The 19,359-nt window shown below is 40.1% G+C and overlaps 2 protein-coding genes, 1 non-coding gene and 1 pseudogene across 3 annotated transcripts; 2 read left to right on the forward strand and 2 right to left on the reverse strand.

The window, feature by feature from the left end:
* Nucleotides 1–462: 462 nt before the first annotated feature.
* Nucleotides 463–1,502, reverse strand: LOC147543999 (uncharacterized). The gene is made up of 3 exons (XM_086635560.1): nt 1,258–1,502; nt 613–1,000; nt 463–495 (listed from the first exon to the last, which is right to left on the reverse strand). Exons 1-3 carry the CDS (start codon nt 1,500–1,502, stop codon nt 463–465), a joined length of 666 nt encoding a protein of 221 aa, XP_086491686.1.
* A 156-nt stretch (nt 1,503–1,658) lies between these two features.
* Nucleotides 1,659–4,499, reverse strand: LOC147544000 (uncharacterized; annotated as a pseudogene).
* Nucleotides 4,500–5,375: 876 nt separating this feature from the next.
* Nucleotides 5,376–5,481, forward strand: LOC147544001 (small nucleolar RNA R71). Its single transcript, XR_015224407.1, has one exon. It is a non-coding gene; the product is annotated as a small nucleolar RNA R71 (small nucleolar RNA).
* Nucleotides 5,482–16,660: 11,179 nt separating this feature from the next.
* LOC147544002 (uncharacterized) lies at nt 16,661–17,113 on the forward strand. Its single transcript, XM_086635562.1, has one exon. The coding sequence runs from the start codon at nt 16,661–16,663 to the stop codon at nt 17,111–17,113; it is 453 nt and encodes a 150-aa protein (XP_086491688.1).
* The last annotated feature ends 2,246 nt before the right edge of the window (nt 17,114–19,359 follow it).

Below are 19,359 nucleotides of genomic sequence, written 5' to 3' on the forward strand. Positions count from 1 at the left end.
GGTCTGGGTTGCCTCCCAAAAAGCGCTAAATTTAATGTCTTCAGCCAGACAGATTATCTCAATTCCATGAAGCTGTAGTATCTCTCCCCCAAGTTCTTTTGGAGTCTTCTTCAGCACGCGAAGAACAATAGTAAACATGGAAGGAACATCTTTCAGCCAACTGTAGCAATCCGGGACAGGTTTCAACTTCACAACGCTTACACCACCCTAATCGCTTAGCTTTTCTCTGTCTAGCGAAAGAAGATTTTCCTTCCCCCGAATCTCGTGTTTTAAGGAGGATATCTTTCTATATATGTTGAGGTAATCGATCCCAATAGCTTAACATAGGTTGAGTCTTGGGAACCCAAACCAACCTAGTGCCCTTCTGACCGGAGCTGGGTACTGGATCCATTTTTCTTCAGCCAGTAAGAAGTTTCGGGCTAGTCCTTCCCTTGTTTGCAACCACCAAAATAAAGAGCGGAATTAACCGTCGTTACTGGACAGGGCTAGGTTAGTCTGCACACAACACACAAAATGATTCAATTAGAAGATTTAGTTTTTTAGATATATGTTGGGGTCTTCTAAGAGAATTTCTTCCACATCACGACTTCGTAGCTCGAGAAAGGGTTTAACCCTTTGACCATTTACTTTAAAGATGTTACCAGTGTTTGGGTTCTCTAATTCAACAGCTCCGTGCTCAAAGACAGACTTCACGATGTAAGGTCCTGAGCATCGTGATTTCAATTTTCCAGGATGTAAATGAAGCCTAGAATTATACAAAAGTACCTTTTGAGCAGGTTTGAATGTGCGTCTTAAAATAGACTTATCATGAAATATTTTCATTCGATTTTTGTAAATTTTATTGCTCTGATAGGCTTCAATACGAATCTCCTCCACTTCAGACAGCTGTAATTTCCTGTGTTGTCCAGCTTTACTCATTTCAAAGTTTAAGTTTTTAATGGCCCAATAAGCTCTGTGTTCCACTTCAACTGGTAAATGACAAGCTTTACCATAGACCAATCTATAAGGAGACATACCAATTGGAGTCTTAAATGCACAGCGGTAGGCCCATAAAGCATCATGCAAATGCAGTGACCAGTCTTTTCGGTCTGGTCGCACTGTTTTTTCTAAGATTTGTTTGATTTCACGATTTGATATTTCGACTTGTCCACTAGTTTGTGGATGATATGGTGTTGCTACCTTATGAGTGATGGAGTACCTTTTCATTAGTTTTTCAAAGATTTTATTACAAAAATGTGATCCTTCATCACTAATCACTGCTCGGGTGTACCAAATCTAGCAAAAATATTTTCTTTAAGAAATTTCAACACCACTTTATGATAATTGGTCTTAGTTGCAGTTGCTTCTACCCATTTTGAAACATAATCAACAGCAACAAGGATATAGTTATATCCAAAAGAAGGAGGAAATGGGCCCATAAAATCAATGCCCCAAACATCAAACAGTTCAACAATTAAGATTGGGTTGAGGGGCATCATATTCCTACGAGTAATTCCCCCCATTCGCTGACACTTGTTACGAGCTTTACAATAATCAAAGCTATCTTTAAAAAGTGTTGGCCAATAAAAACCACATTGTAAGATTTTTGCAGATGTTTTCTTTGCACTAAAGTGACCTCCACATGCATAATCATGACAAAAGGAAATGATATCATAAAATTATGTGTTAGGTACACATCTCCTAATGACTTGATCTGCACAGTGTTTAAACAGATACGGATCATCCCAGAAAAATCTTTTTACTTCATGTAAAAAATTTTCTCGATCATTTTTACTCCAGTGAGATGGAATTTCCCCTACTGCCAAATAGTTGACAATGTCAGCATACCAGGGTAGTTCAGATACAACCATAAGTTGTTCATCAGGGAATACTTCATTTATAGGTTCATTAATTATAGAAGATTCAACAATCAATCGTGACAGGTGGTCGGCTACCACATTGTCTGTACCTTTTTTATCTTGAATTTCTATGTCAAACTCTTGTAACAAAAGAATCCATCTAATCAGCCGTGCTTGAGCATCTTTCTTTGCAAATAGGTACTTAACAGCGGCATGGTCAGTGTAGACTATGATCTTAGAACCTAGAAGATAAGGACGAAATTTTTCCAAAGCAAATACTACAGCCAATAACTCCTTTTCAGTGGTAGAGTAGTTTAGCTGTGCATCAGAGAGAGTTCTACTAGCATAGTAGATAACATGAGATTTTTTATCAATTCTTTGTTTCAAGACAGCTCCTAGTGCATAATCTGATGCATCACACATTATTTCAAATGGAAAATTCCAATCAGAGGGTTGGATTATTGGAGCAGATGTGAGCTCATGTTTCATCAAACACAAACGATACCTCTCTTGAAAGTAGATGACACAGAGGTTTTGAAATTTTACTAAAGTCTTCTATAAACCTTCGATAAAAACCTGCATGCCCCAAAAATGATCGAATTTCTTTTACCGTTTTTGGGCTAGGTAACCCAGAAATAACTTCTACCTTTGCTTTATCGACCTCCATGCCTTTTGAAGAAATAACATGGCCAAGGACAATTCCCCTTTTTACCATAAAATGGCATTTTTCCCAATTAAGTACTAAGTTGCTTTCCTTGCATCTGAGTAACACAAGAGACAAAATGATTAATACATTCATCAAAAGACGACCCAAAAACAGAGAAATAATCCATAAATACTTCAAGAAAGCATTCAACTATATCAGAAAAGATTGACATCATGCATCGTTGAAAAGTGGCAGGAGCGTTGCATAGTCCAAAAGGCATTCTCCTATAGGCAAAAGTACCGAATGGGCAAGTAAAAGTTGTCTTTTCTTGATCCTCTGGTGCAATTGGTATTTGGTTGTAACCTGAATACCCATCAAGAAAACAGTAATATGCATGTCCAGCTAATCTTCCTAACATTTGATCAATGAATGGAAGTGGGAAATGATCCTTTCGAGTGGCATTGTTGAGTTTACGGTAGTCAATGCAAACTCGCCATCCGGTTTGAACTCTTCTTGGGACTAATTTATCTTCTTGGTTCTTGACAACTGTAATTCCTGATTTTTCGGAACGACTTAAACTGGACTTACCCATTTACTATCAGATATGGGGTAAATGACACCTACATCTAATAGCTTAATCACTTCCTCTTTAACAACTTCTTTCATGATTGGATTTAACCTCCTTTGTGGTTCTCGAGAGATTTTGGCATCATCCTCAAGATAGATTTTATGCATTACCACAGAAGGACTTATTCCTTTGATGTCTGCTATTGTCCAACCTATTGCTTCTTTGTGTAACTTTAGAAGATCTACAAGTTTTTTCTCATTTTCTTGACTTAAATCTGAAGCAATAATCACAGGTAATGTTTCTCCTGATCCTAAAAAGATGTATTTTAGTGTGTCAGGAAGGACTTTCAATTCTAACTTCGGTGGGACAATAGTGGAGGGTTCTGGTGGTAGCTTTGGAAGTGGTAGTGGTTTTATCCGAGGTTTCCATGGTTGTCAATGAGTTTCCTGATCTAGGACGGCATTTACCTCCAAAAGTTTAATCACATCTTGGATTACCGAGTCGTTTTCCTTATCCCATTCATTCCCTAGCAGACTTCTCTCCAAAAGATCCATGTATTTATGCATAGGAAACGAGTCATTAAGAATTTGTTCCATCATTAACATCCTATGTGACTCATTTACTTCAGTAGGAGGATCATTAATGTTGAAAACATTAAATCTGGCTGTCATGTTACCATATCGCATCACTAGCAGACCACTATCACAATCAATTAAAGAACGAGAAGTTTTCAAAAATGGACGACCTAATATGATTAGTATTGTACTGGCCCCTTCTGGTACGGGTTGTGTATCAAGTATGTAAAAATCTACAGGGAAGTAGAATTTATCACATTTGATAATCACATCTTCAACTACTCCTCTAGGGATTTTTACTGATTTGTCTGCAAGCTGTAATGTGACAGCTGTTTTCTTAAGATTTCCTAGACCAAGTTGTTCATACACAGAGAACGGTAAGAGATTAACTCCTGCCCCTAAATTAAGCAAAAAGCTTTGTCAATGTGATGGGTACCTATCATGCATGCAATTGTGGGACTACCTGGGTCTTTAAATTTTACAACCACTTTCTGTTGAATTATTCAACTCACATTCTCGGTAAAAAATGTTCTTTTTGGTACATTAGTCCTCCTTTTGGTGGTGCATAAATCCTTCAAAAATTTGGCATAAGAAGGGATTTGTTCAATTGCATCTAGAAGTGGGATGTTAATTCTTACTTCCTTGAGTACTTCTAAGATGTCCCTATCATGTGATGGCTTCTTTGATTGCCTAAGCCTTTGAGGGAATGGTGCTTTGGAAACACCATGTTGTTCACTCCCAGCTTCTTGTGATGAAGATGGTTGAGTAGGACTAGGATTGTTATTCTTAGGAAGCTCAATTGGCATTTGAATCTTATTATCTATTTGTTTCCCAGATCTAAGTGTAGTTATGGACTTCACTTCACTATACATTTCAAGTGGGGTAGTATTAGACACACTAATCTCATATTGACCTCTAGGATTTGGTAAAGGTTGACTTGGGAGTTTGCTTTTTCCCTTTCACTTACTGATGTGGCAAGTTGACCTACCTGAGTCTCTAATTTTGCTATGGCTTGAGTGTTTTGCCTAGCACTTGCTTGAACTTCTTTTAACACTTGTCCTGTAGTTTCCATAAATCTTTCTAGAGTGGCCTCTAGAGTTGATTTTTGTACTTGTGGTTGATTTGGGAATGATTGATTTGGAAATGGTTGATGTTGGGGTATTGCTCTAGCATTCTGATATGGAGTCGTACTAGAGTTTACCTGACCTTGGTTTGATTGATTTTGTGGATTTTGGTTTTGATACGATGGACCTCCACTACCACTTGGATTTTGATTATTTCTCCATGAAAAGTTTGGATGATCTCTCCAACCAGGATTATAGGTATTACTGTAAGGATTCGGTCTTTAATAGTTAGCCTGTAAAGCATGAACTTGCTCGATGAGAGCTTGGTCATCTATAGAGACATTTGAATCTTCAGAATCATGACTATATTGTGCTTGACCTTGGTCATTGTGGATTTGAAATACTGATCGATGTAGAGTTAAAGCTTCTATTTTTCTCGTAAGATTTTCAATTTTGGCATCAATCTCAGTTTCTCTACTAATTTCACTATGACCTCCTCTGTTCGATTTTTCCTTCTTGTTTGAAAAACCCCACAATTGTGAGTTCTCTGCAAAAACTTTAAGAGATTCATAAGCTTCATCTTCTAATTTGTCTAAAAACATCCCTCCATGCATTGATTGAATCATATTTTTATGTGTGATTGTGAGACCATCATAAAAATGTTGCACTAATTTTCCTTTTCCAAAACCATGATGTGGACATTTTAAAAGTATGCTTTTGAATCATTCCCATGCTTCATAAATTGCTCGTTATCTTTTTGTGAAAAATCAACAATTTGTTTCCTGAACTCATTTGTTTTAGCCCTAGAAAAGAATTTCACGAGGAACTTTGTTACCAACTCATCCCAAGTTCTCACAGAGTTAGGGGGAAGAGAATTCAACCATGACTTAGCCTTTTCTTTTAGAGAAAACGAGAACAACCTTAAGCAGACCGAATCATCACTAAAGTTTTGAAATTTGCTCGTGGAGCATATATGCAAAAACTCATCAATATGTTCATATGGATTTTCTCTATCGGTCCCATAAAATGAAGGTAATAATGCTATCACATTGGATTTCAACTCATAGTGTGTTGCAGTGGTTGGTGGTAACTCAATGCATGACAATGGGTTAGTTATGGTTGGTGCAAAATGTTGCTTAAGGGTTTTTCCCTCTTCTGCTAGATTATTCATTCTTGGTGGTGGACTTGGGTCTTTGCAAAATGATTTTGAGTCTAAACCTAAATCAAATAAGGGTGATTCGATTTATCCTTCTTGAAAGTTGGGAATATATGATTCTTTGTTCACACTATCTATACTTTCTGTTTCCGAGGTACTTGAACTACAAGGATGAGTAACTAATAAATAAATTTTGTGGTGAATCTAGTCTGGCTAACCGAGTCTTTTCTTTTCGAGACCACCTACTCATACATCAAACCTTGCATACAAAGATGAGAAATGAATTTAAAGAACTATTTTTTTATTTTTTTATTTTAAAAAAAAAAGAACTATATTATACTAATAATCAACTAGATTAGAGAAGAAAACTTTCCTTTTCAAACCTTGAACACAAACTGCTCCCCGGCAGCGGCGCCAAAAACTTGTTGTGCACTTCTTTCGTACTAAAAATGGACAATGATGTTAATTATGAAATTGAGAGAAGTACACTTATTTTCCCTCAAGTGCACGGTGTTTAGTTGTAGTACATTCAATGGAAAATCCGGGTATGTCGAACAAGGGAGCTATGGTCAAAATGATGAGAAAGTGAAAGAAATTTGGAAAGAACTACAATATATGATATTTTCTTCCAAACTTGTGTGTCTTACAAATGAGATGGAGGTGGCTATTTATAGCCATTTTCTTACAACAAGTAGTAAATCACATTTACTTTTTACCCATCTTAATAGTGTTTAAAATAATTCAAAAAAAAAATAGTGTTTAAAATAAATGCTACTTGACTTATTTCCTTTATATAAGGATACATGTTTGTTACTAATAAAATTACTTTTACTATTATTTTCTACCAAGTTGATTAATTTTCACCATATCTTGTTTTTCCAACCAAACTAGTTGTAAAGTTACTACAACTATATTGTTTAAGTTAAACCACCACCATTTGTGATCATCTTCATTTGTTTATGATGAGTTTTTGGTGATATATTGCCTTCATCAAGTAGATTTTTGGTAGATTTAACACCTTAATGTGTCTTCCATTATTATCTGCAAAATATTTACTACAACAAAGCATTAAACAACTAACATGGACTGACAATAAGTATTTTTAGTTGTATTTTGTACACTTTTTCAGTGTACAACAAATAGTTCAGCAAATCAACAAGAAAAAAGGGGAAGGGAAACACCAAACCTAAGTTGAAAAAGACTTCATAAACTCCGACGCGACGATCATCGGTGAAGCAAATTCTGTTGTTAAGAGAGGGAAGAATAAGTTCGACGATAGTCGGAATCATATGATCAGCCCGGAGAGCCTCTATGTCTTGCTGATTCATACGACTTCAGGAATGCATTTGGCCAGTCAGAAGCAAACGGAGGAGTAGCCATGATAGTCAAAGGAGAGGAGGCGCACAGGCACTAGAAGGAAGGAAAAAGATGTAGATTTTGGCTAAACAAAGAAGGCGGGAAAGGAATAATTACAACGAATCACAGCGCTTAAATATAGCAAGAAGAAAGACCCAGATCCGAGCCAACGCGAAGGAGGCAAATGAAAGCAGGACGTGTGGCAGCAATCGCTACTGGAGAAACCCTAGCGTTTCTTTAATCGCTGGCTAAGATCATCGACGGTTCGGATTAATCCAAGTCGGCACTAGGAATTAACAGAATCCTAGGGAACGCGCCCACTCTCCCACTAGCAAGGCATCATGTGTCCACGCATGCGGAAGTAACTACCATGTTCAGTAACCCAAAAGATCAGCGCCGAAAATGTGTGATCAGAAGATCAAAAACGTCATGTCACAAAATCACGCATGGAAAGGAAATTAATTGCTCAAACAGAAGTCGAAACGTGTCTCGGGAGACCAAACCACGTGACCATCGGTCCAAGACAAATACAACTCGAATCAGTTTTGGCAAACATGGCTTTAGGAAAAGGAAGTTTTATAACCAGCTGTCCCTACTAGCTCGGTACAAACTTGCTCAGCAATATGCAGCTCTGGAAAACAAAGAAAGATCGAGCTTCGCGAAACAGCTCTGGTCAAGGTAAAATCCTTGACTCCAGAGTCTTCAATGTTTAAAACACACGAGTTACTTCTACTCCTTAGTCTCATTACTTTCGACTAAGAAGTGGCGGGACTCAAGATGATGCATAAAATGTCCAGACGTGGACTAATGTCTGAAGAGTCAAGACCAGACCTGAAGTCTACTGGGTCGACCCGGCTTAAGGTAGCAGGACAGCTGAGCCCTTGACGGTCCACCAAATATTCCCCTAACTGGGAAGTCGGCCAGAAGAAACCAGCCCTGCAAAGTGCCTTTGGCACCGACAGATCAGCCATGGGGTCTTCAGAGGAGTAAGGGGGGTCCAAATAATTCCGGCCAATGTCTTACGCCCAGAACTGGGAAGGCAGCAGCGCTAAGCGATCTACCGACTTAATCCCGAATCTTCCAGAAAGATCTCAGTCGGCTACACATCTCGAAGTGTTTAAGCCAGCTTGAACTCCACGTAACTAAAGGAGGAAACTTCTTTTCTAGAATCTATCACATCGACAAGATATCTACGAAGGCTCCTTGAACTTAAGAACTTCCACTTATCAAAGACCCGAGATAGACTCTAAGGGAAACCCTAGATACTCAAGGAAGGAAACATTCCCTTCGGATTGACGACAACCGCCTCATCACCGCCGCTAATCACAGACGGCCTAACATCGCCTATAAAAGTCCCCCCGCATCGTCCTTCACAGGGCACGATCTTTTACCCCAAAAAAGATCACAAGAAATTCAGAGTTTCTGTAACTCGCCCCCCGAAAAGATCAATCAATATTCCTTCTTTTACTGCAAATAGCACCCTGACTGGCTTGAGCGGAGCGGTTTTCGAACCCTTTGCAGGTTTTCCCCCCTCGGGAACAGACGAACATGAGCATGAGCAAGGAGAAAGGAGCAAAGAGCAGGAGTAAGGAGAAAGGAGCAAAGAGCAGGAGCAAGGAGAAAGGAGCAAGGAGCAAGGACGAGGAGCTGATATAAGGAGAAGCAGAGTTGGAAGCAGGAACGTCAGGCTGAGCAACACTCAATCTAACAGAACAATCAAACATAACGGAGGCTCTCATGCATTAACTCCATTTTTCATGCTGATATAACGGAAATCCATTTTTTGACTTCAACAGTTAACATAAAACCAAACTTACTAATGCGTTTATTCTGAGCTTACTATGCATACTCAATATGATCGCTTCTGCAAAAATTAAGAGGATTAAGTTTATTCTGTCTTGCCCTAATCTTACTATTTCCCCCTGCAAGATAAAACCCGAATTAGTGTAACTGTATAGCCTTGAATTCTTCGGATCTGGATTTTACCCCTCATCATGGCTGCCACTCCTGGGGCTGCCTTTAGCACAACTAGTTTAGCTAGGACTTCTCCTTGAACCCCTTGTCGTGGCTTTCGCTACCAGGGCTGGTTTAGTTGGCTTGAGCGCAACTAGTTTAACTAGGACTTCTCCTTGGACCCCTGGTCGTGGCTTTTGCTACTAGGGCTGGTTTCGTTGGCTTGAGCACAACTAGTTTCCGCCGGGACTCCTCCCGCACCCCTGATCGCTGCTTTCGCTACTAAGGCTGTTTTATCTGCTTAAGCATGACTAGTTTCTCAAGGACTTCTCCTTATACCCCCGGTCACCTTCGCCAGGGCTGTAGGTTAACAAGGACTTCTCCTTAGGATCCTCAGTAGGGACCGCGTTTCACTCGAGTAAAGTGAGTTTAACCAGGAGTTCTCCTTGCAAGGCTTCTGGTCGTTGCCGTAGCTACCAGAGCTGCCTAATTTGTCGGCTTGAGCACGGTCAGTTTGACTAGGACTCCTCCTTGGGACCTTAGTGAAGGGTCAATTTTACTCGAGTAAAGTTTCAGTTTAACTAGGATTGCTCCTTAAGGTTTTTGTGTCGTTGCCTTAGCTACCAAAGCCACCTGTTTTCCCAAAGCAAAATGAGTTTGACTAGGACTCCTCCTTTTATAATGTCGCCTTTTTGCTAAAATATTTTGCTTATTAATAAAATATGTAGCTGGTAGCGTTACTTCTCCTGCCTAACGGCTTTATTTGCAAAAATATGTTTAGGGTAAAAAACCAAGGGAGAGGTGAGATGGTGACCTGCTCAGCTTTACTCTTGCATGTGCATCGCGCGTTCGTGATTGGCGACCTCTCCTTCACCCGTGGGTGCGGGAACTGCTACCCTTCTTCTGCAGTGTCGAGCCGAGGCTGCGTAACACTCTCTGGATGTTACCTAATCTCCTTTCACCGTGCCCACGCGGTCTGTTCCCGACATTGAGAATTTTATCATCAGATGGTTCATCGATATTATAGCTCCTGATTCTCTCAAGAAATTTCTTCCCAAGATTATGTTGTATGCATGTAACTTATCGATGATTACGAAATTTAGCATCATGGCTTTGCTAGCCGTCCCTTCTCCGATGAGTATGGGCAAGGTGATCAACCCGCCGGCCTTCACTTGACCCTGTCCAAAACCCGTTAAATAATGTTCATAGGCTTCGGTATAGTGCGCCCTCACCTGAAGTTTTTGGAGACATGTTCTGCTTATCACTTCGGTGGAGCTGCCCGTGTCGATTAGGATGCGCCCTATACTCCAGTTAGCCACTAACGCTGTTATCGCTAAGGGGTTCGTGTGGGGTGTGATTACTCCCCTAAGATCCTCATCGGTGAAAACCACGGGGGGAGTCGTTTCGTTGTCTGTTGGCATGATTTTGCCGTTTTTTCGGCGTCTCTTGTTATTCCTCTGTCTTTCGTGAATTCGCCCACCAGTTATGACATTGATGTCTGGTATGCCCAATCGGGGTTAATGTGAACAATACGAGTAATCCAAGACAGGCAATAGGAATAGTAAAGAACAATCAAGAACAGAACACAGAGATTTATGTGGTTCGATTGGTGAGACCTACTCCACGGCGACAACGGTGCGATGATTTCAACTATGATAAGTAAACAACTGTACACAAGAGATTCGTGAGATTGTGTCTTTTGATATCTCCTTAGGGTTTAGTTTATATAGCCACTAACCCTAATCCAACCGCCTCATCGACTCTCTCTTTACAACCGACATTATACACGGATAAGCTAATATTAATAACCGACATAAGCCTATCTTTGCATTCCAGCTCTGTCTCGGAGTCCAGCTTTGCCTCAGAGCACTGCTTCGAAATCCCAATCAAGTCTAAGCAATGCATAAACTTGAAAGTTGTAACTGCCTTGGTCAGCATATCAGTTGGATTCTCTGCCGTAGAAACCTTCTTCATCGTGATCTTCCCTTGTTCAATCACGTCCTTGATAAAGTGATACTTGGCGTCAATGTCTATAGTTCTCTCGTGATACATTTGATTTTTGGTCAAATTAATAGCACTCTGGTTGTCGCAGTAGACCTCTGTCACCTCTTGCTTCAGGCCCAAATCCTGAACTAAACCACTCAGCCATATTGCCTCCTTCACTGCCTCTGTTGCTGCCATGTACTCAGCTTCCGTTGTAGACAGTGCTACTACCGACTGCAGCACTGCTCTCCAACTAATGGCACTCCCGCAGAGTGTGAACATATAGCCCGTCGGCAACCTCTTCCTATCAAGGTACCCCGAAAAATCCGAATCTACAAATCCAACTACCGAACCAGAAGTGTCAACCCTTCTGTCGTAAACCAGACCAAGCTCCGCAGTTCCTCCCAGATACCGCAGTATCCATTTCACAGCCTGCCAATGACCTTTCCCAGGTCTGCCCATATATCTGCTTACTACACTAACAGCATGTGAAATATCAGGCCTTGTGCACACCATAGCATACATAATGCTACCTACTGCATTTTCATAAGGCACCCGAGACATGTACTCCGTCTCGTCATCAGTTGTTTGTGATAGTTCCCCTGAAAGCTTGAAGTGTGTTGCCAATGGAGTACTGACAAGTTTTGCCTCAGTCATACCAAAACGTTCCAACGCCTTCTTGATGTATGTTTTCTTAGACAAAAACAGTTTTCCAGCAGATATGTCTCTCCATATCTCCATACCCAATATCTTACTTGAGGCACCCAAGTCTTTCATCTCAAACTCACCCTTTAACTGATCCTTTAACATGTGGATTTCCGCCATATCCTTGCAAGCTATCAGCATGTCATCCACATACAGGAGTAGATACACATAAGAACCATCCGATAGTTTCCTGTGGTACACACAACTATCATACCTGCTTCTGTCGTAGCCGTTTTTAACCATAAATGTGTCAAAACGCTTATACCACTGCCTAGGAGACTGTTTCAGTCCATACAAAGACTTCTTCAGCAAACAGACCTGGTCTTCCTTCCCGAGAATCTCAAACCCCTCTGGCTGACGCATATAGATTTGTTCCTTCAGCTCTCCATGTAAGAACGCAGTCTTAACATCCAGCTGCTCTAATTCCATATCATACAAAGCAACCATAGCAAGTATCACTCTAATAGAGTTATGTTTAACAACAGGAGAAAATACCTCATTGAAGTCTATCCCTTCTCGCTGTGTAAACCCCTTAGCTACTAACTGTGCTTTGTAACGTGCATCTTCCACCCCTGGGATTCCTTCCTTCTTTTTGAAAACCAATTTGCTACCAACAATCTTCTGACCCTTAGGCAGCTCGGCGAATTTCCAGACCTGGTTCTTCCGAAGAGACTCAATCTCTTCATTCATGGCAAGAGACCACTGCCGAGAATCATCGCTCCTCATAGCTTCTTCGTAGGTGCATGGCTCACCTTCATCTATGCTTTCTCCCACACTAAGTGCAAATGCAACCATATCTGCCATCCCATACCTTTCTGGCGCCCGGATGTCTCTCCTTCCCTTGTTCCTCGCAACACTGTAATGAACCAGCTCTGGTTCATCTTCCTCAGCTTGCTCATCTACCTGAAGTCGAACCTGTACCGGAGTGTCTATCTCAAACTCCACCTGTTCTCCATGATCTTCCTGTTCCACCTGTTTACCAATACCTTCCCGAGCATCTACAGACGTTACCTTCTGAGTTAGCATGGCTAACTCATCAAAAGTAACATCTCTACTTATGAGAAACTTCTTCGATTTTCTATCCGGAATTATTAACCGATAACCCTTAACTCCAGGCTCATACCCAAGAAATACACATTTCTTAGCCCTCAGATTAAGTTTACCTTCTTTAACATGTGCATAAGCCGAACAACCAAAGATCCTCAAGTTCTCATAATTACCAGGATAACCAGACCATACCTCATTAGGAGTTTTACACTCTATAGATGTACAAGGTGAAATATTCACCAGATACGCTGTTGTGTTCATTGCTTCAGCCTAGAACACCTCCGGCAGCCCTGCATTTGAAAGCATACAACGAGCTCGTTCTAATAGAGTTTTTTTCATACGTTCCGCCACCCCATTTTGTTGTGGGGTCTTTCTGATCGTATGGTGTCTTACTATCCCTTCGTCTACACAGAACCTATTAAACTCGTTTCCGCAAAATTCCATGCCATTGTCAATCCTCAAGCGTTTGATCGATTTTCCAGTATGCTTCTCGATCAAGGTCTTCCACTGCTTGAACTTGACGAATGTCTCATCTTTGCGATTCAGTATGTAGACCCATACTTTCCTGGAAAAATCATCTATCAAGGTTAACATGTATCTGCCCCCACAATGTGAGCTGACCCGAGAGGGACCCCAAAGATCTGAATGGATGTAATCCAGAGTTCCTTTGGTATTATGATTCGCTGTACTGAACTTACTTTACCCGACACTGCTTCCCGAAGACGCAATGTTCACAGAATTCCAGTTTTCCAACCTTCTGCCCACAGAGTAAACCCTGCTCTCTCAGTATAGCCGTCCCCCTTTCACTCATATGCCCTAACCGCATATGCCATAGCTTGGTAATCTCAACTTCCTTGTCTGATGATGATACCGCTACAGATTCGGTAACTGTGTTACCCTGTAGCACATATAGACCATTCTTTTTCAACCCCTTCATAACTGTAAGACTCCTCTTAGAAACCCGAAGAACACCACCTTCACCAACATATTTGCAACCATTATCATCCAGAGTTCCCAAAGAGATTAGATTCCTCTTCAAATCAGGAACATGTCTGATGTCTGTTATAGTCCTCACAACACCATCGTGCATCTTAATCTGAATAGTACCAATTCCAACCACCTTACAAGGAGCGTCGTTTCTCATTAACACCTTACCGCCATTTATGACTGTGTAAGTGGAAAGCCATTCCTTATAAGGACAAACATGGAATGTACAACCAGTATCCAAAATCCACCTATCTTCTGCGAAGCAGGCATTGATCGCCAGAACCATAGCTTCATCACATTCTTCAATGATTGCCAAGACACTACCATCATCTTCTCCGATGACTGTTGACTTCTTCCTAAGCTCAGGACAATTCCTTTTGAAGTGCCCCTCCTTCTTACAGTTAAAGCATTTGTACTTCTTAGGTTTCGATTCAGACTATGACCGGCCCTTCCCATCGGCCACATGCTGCGACCTTCCCCTTACCACCAAACCATCACCTGAGCTGCTTTCTTCCATTGACCTCCGTCTCAACTCCTTTGAGTTCAATGCTGCTTTAACATCCTCAAAGGTTGTAGTTATTTTTTCAGACATAATAGAATCGACAAAGCTCTCATATGATGGTGGCAGGGATACAAGGAATAGTACTACCTTATCTTCTTCTTCGAATTTGACATCTATATTTGCCAAATCTAAGAATACTCGGTTGAGTTCATCCATATGGTCTTTCAACGATTCCCCTTCTAACATCTGTAAACTAAATAATTTGTTCTATAGATACAAACGATTAGTTAGAGATTTCGTCATATACATTGTCTCCAGCTTACTCCATAGCCCATCGGCTGTAGTTTTTGTCGCTACTTCCCGCAAGATCTCATTGCTCAAACAGAGTAGAATCTGACCATGAGATCTTCCTTCTTGCTTCTGAAAGTGATTCAGCGAGTGCAGCATTCCCATTCAACGTCTTCAGCAGACCCTGCTGAACTAATACTGCTCACATCTTAATCTTCCAAAGATTAAAATTGTTACTTCCATCGAACTTCTTTATCTCGTATTTCGCCATCACAAAAACCTCAAAACCTCAGCTCTGATACCAGTTTGTTATGCCCAATTGAGGTTAATGTGAACAATACGAGTAATCCAAGACAAACAATAGGAATAGTAAAGAACAATCAAGAACAGAACACAGAGATTTACGTGGTTCCGTTGGTGAGACTTACTCCACTGCGACAACGGCGTGATGATTTCCACTATGGGGAAGATGATGACGGTCGCTATGGGGAACCCATAAATTCGCTAAGGGGAGATCGGCTACACCTTAACTACTCATATTTTCCAACGATCTTAGTCTTGAACCACATCGAAAAAGGGGGATTCTCTCATCATCTTCTTGTCATTTCTTATTCATTCACCATGTTTAGCTAAATTTAGTGTGTCGATTATATGGGATGAAATGTGATAAATGTTATGATTATGTTTTATATAATTTGATGTTTTGAGAATAAATTGATGTTCATTTGATTCGATTCACGTTTCGATCGTATTTTCATGTGTCTTGTCAAGCACTTCACATAGTTAATATATGAAACGAAGTATTCGATATTGATCGTAGTCTAAGTCATAATTTCATGTATCTTGTCATGCACTTCACATAGTTAGGCGACTAGACAACACTTTTGATGACTCGGGGTTAACCGATTAAGACGTTTGTTTGACTAAGTATGATCCCCGGATATACGTAGTACTTAGAGACATCTACTTTTAGGAGTCGAACATCGATTATACTTTGGAACATAAGATCGGAATACACATAGTCGTAGGTTTATCATATCGAATTCTCGGTTCGACACCTCTCTCACTTATTTGTTGCCTCCCGACTCTTGTTCCTCCGACTCATCTCTCGAATCTCTCTCGCCTTTTACTTAAATTGTTTAGCTAGTTTTATTTGTTTTCTTTATTTCTTATAAACCAATCAAAAACCCAAATTGACACCTTTTCGTTTTAGTCTAAGATAGTGAGTGACTCGTAGACCGGTGGGCTAGACTCTCCCGATACCCGGACTACCAACCTATCCTTGGATCGAATCTGGTTTTATCGGTTACTACTTGATACCTCCGCTTGGGTATGCAATCTTGTCGGGTGCATCAATATGTACTTGATTTATTTTCTCGCGCGCATTTACTAATTTATTTATGTTTTCTGTCTTGGATGGTTAGTTAGGCTAAATAGTTCCTTAAAACGCATACTAGACAAAACGTAAAAGTCCCTAAAAAGTAATTTTGAGTAAAAGCCTGCCCAGATTAAGACACTCATTGATCCCTTGATTATTGATGGTTGATCTGTCAGGGTGCCATCTTTAAACTGGAACAATGCAGGTAGACCTATGGCAGAGGTCTACACATCAAAATGGTTTTACACAACGAGATCGGTAAAAGAGTTTTGGATACTCGGGGCAAAAGGATGGAGTAGGCATTCAGTAATGGAATCTATCAACCAAGAGTTATAACAGTATGATCAGTGAAGGAGTTCACTCACCCAGGACAACGGGGTTAAGGGTAGGGCCCCAGTCCGCTTAACTCCGAAGAAATGAGATTTTGGAACCACATTATTCAATTAGGGACGGTTTGACATTGAATAATGTGGGAAAACTGAATTTTTTCAAAAACGACAATAAGTTTAAAACTTTGCAATTCTTTCATGTAGTTTTAAGATAACAAAAGAAAGCGGGTTCAACTTTCGGTCACTCTTCGACAAGATGAAGTTGAATGAGCACAACTTCCTCGAATGGGAGAGGGATCTAGGAATAGTTCTCAAAATGGAAAACAAGTTGTATGTGACACTCCAATTTTGATATTGGATGCTAATTCGACTGCTGAAGAGAAGGAGCATGAAAAACTTGTTCAGAAGAGGGCAGAGCTAGTTACATGTTTGATGTTGGCAACCATGCAACCTACTCTTCAAGAGCAGTTCATTGACATGAATGCCTACACCATGAATCGACAACTTAGGGATTTGTTCCAAAAACAGTCAAGATTGGAGAGGTTTGAAACCTCCATGACATTACTGAACATGCAACTCGAGAAGGGAAAACCAGTAGGGCCTCATGTACGGGAGATGATTAGGCTCATTGCGAAATTAGCAATTATGAGTTTTCCTCTTAGTCAAGAATCGGCTACCGATACTATCTTTTCCGTCCATAGCAGTTTCAATCAATTCAAGAAACTACAACATGAATAGATGAGATAAAACCTTGGAGGAACTTCATGCGATGCTTCAGACAAGTGAACAGAATGTAACAATAATTTAACATAAGAAAGAGGTTCTTATGGTTCAGAAGGACAAAGGGTTCAAGAAAGGTGGAAAAACAGAAGAAGAAATCGACGTCCAAAGGAAAAGGCAAACGAGCTGCGAAAGCCAAGGACAAAGGTCCTCCTTCCAACACCAATTATTTCTACTGCGATGGCAAAGGCTATTGGAAGAGAAACTGCCTTAAGTTCCTAGAGGAAAAGAAGAACGGAATACTGGTTTTCGGTTCAGATATAAACACTGACTGTTAATTTAACAAATACTATAATATCCCATTTCGATATTGGATATCTAATGCTCTTATCATTATGAATGAACAGGAGCGACTGGGAACTGAGTAATTGACTTAAGGAGAAAAGGTCCAAGAAGGAGCAGAAGCCAAACTTGTTAAGGATGCTGAAACGGATCGAAGTCTTCTTTAGGCACTAATCTAGATTAATCTTTATTTTTAGTTAAACATCATCTCTGTACTAAGTATTATGAAGAATCAATAAATAAGTTTATTTCCATATTGAGATGTTATATAAGTGCTAAATTAACAAATGATACCGACAGATTCTAAACTGGGTTATAACTGTAAAAGAGACACATCAACATATCGAATTATCTAGAATCATAAGATTCATGTGACTCATAAAATAGGAACATCCCCAAAGAAAGGGATGAGGACATAGTGTACAAAATAACCAAGAAAGCTTCACGAAAGAAAAACGGCATTTCGAACGAAGCAAGGAATCGATTGACAAGAAAGAAGAATCATCTTAAAGGATAGATGACACTTGAGTCAAACACAAAAGTCGATTGTCACTACACTTCTAACCTATCTAATTGGAGTCGACCAAAAGGATAAAATTGAAGTCTATGAATCAAGCCTTATCCTCCAAAACACTATGTCTAGACAATGCTTCCCACATAAAACCAAATCCGTCTAAAAGCTAAGCTTCCGTAAAAACGTTTTACAGGGGCACCAAATTAGCTAGTCTGACGTATTCTTTTAGAAGAAATTTGGGGCTTTTCCACGACCGATCAGAGAACAAAGTTGTTGCTTGTGACGGTATCCTTCTAATAATTAGTTTAACAAAGAACTAATTGTCAAAAGGTTAAGTGGGAGAAAAGTACAAGTCGAATAATTTCGACCATAAGAAAAGTACAGGTCAAACAAATTCGACCAAGAGCAACAAAACTGTCAAGAACAGTCAATCGCGGTTCCTAAAGGAGTAGGAATAAAAGGTAAATACCTATTGCACAAGACGAATTAAATTCGCAAGAGAACTCTCAAGAAATTGAAAGTTGCTCAAACAGAAATATCTCAAAAGTTGAGAGTATTCCATGTATTAATAGTTGTACTTGGGAACAAGAAAGTCTGAAAGATGCGACGTATCAGATGAGATACAAATTGACACGGAATCGGCCATTGCACTTATTTTAAGTACAAGTGGGAGACTGAAGCAGATGTCCTTCGACCAAAGATGCAATGCGAGCAATTTGTCGGATAGGACAATTGATGAAGAAGATCATCAAATCCTGATGATTTAGGGATCGTAATGCTAAGCTAGAAACCAACTACGATCGTCGAACCATGAAGCGATTCGCGGCTAACTTCGTCTGGATCCTACATCGGGTTACACCAAAGAGTGTCAACTTGATCGGAAGGTATGACTAGAGGGATGAGACATCTATACATGGATTAGACCCATAAATATGTCCATAAGGCCTAAAAGAATTTTGGGCAAAGATAGTACAAATGGTCCGAATAATGGGTATTTGGGTCGGGCATCTAAAGGAGGATTTAGGCCCATTATAGGGGTCGGCCATGCTTGGCCGACCAGCCTATAGGGGCCGGCCAGATCTGCCCTATTAGGGCTTATTCTGGCCTGCCAAAGTAAGGGAATTGAAAAATAGAAACGTGTTTCTATTTTTTACTAATTGCTAAATCTTATTCAAGAGGGACTTTTAGGAAACTTAATTAGGGTTTTACTCTAACTTAGGATTCTATATAATGTCTCTTAAGAGTTGAATAAGGTGTGGAAAATTCTCAAGAAGCTTTGTAGCTCTACAACATCAAGTAGAGAAAGAAAGAGACAAAATTCCTAACTATCTATCTTGTCAAAGAAGAAGGTGTTCTTCATCTAACCACCATTGGAGTTCTAGCTAACAACAAGGTAGGAGATCAAGTT

The sequence above is a fragment of the Eschscholzia californica genome, unplaced genomic scaffold (genome assembly GCF_041429995.1).
Source record: "Eschscholzia californica isolate CP2 unplaced genomic scaffold, dmEscCali1.0.p SCAF_4, whole genome shotgun sequence".
Lineage (NCBI taxonomy): Eukaryota > Viridiplantae > Streptophyta > Magnoliopsida > Ranunculales > Papaveraceae > Eschscholzia > Eschscholzia californica.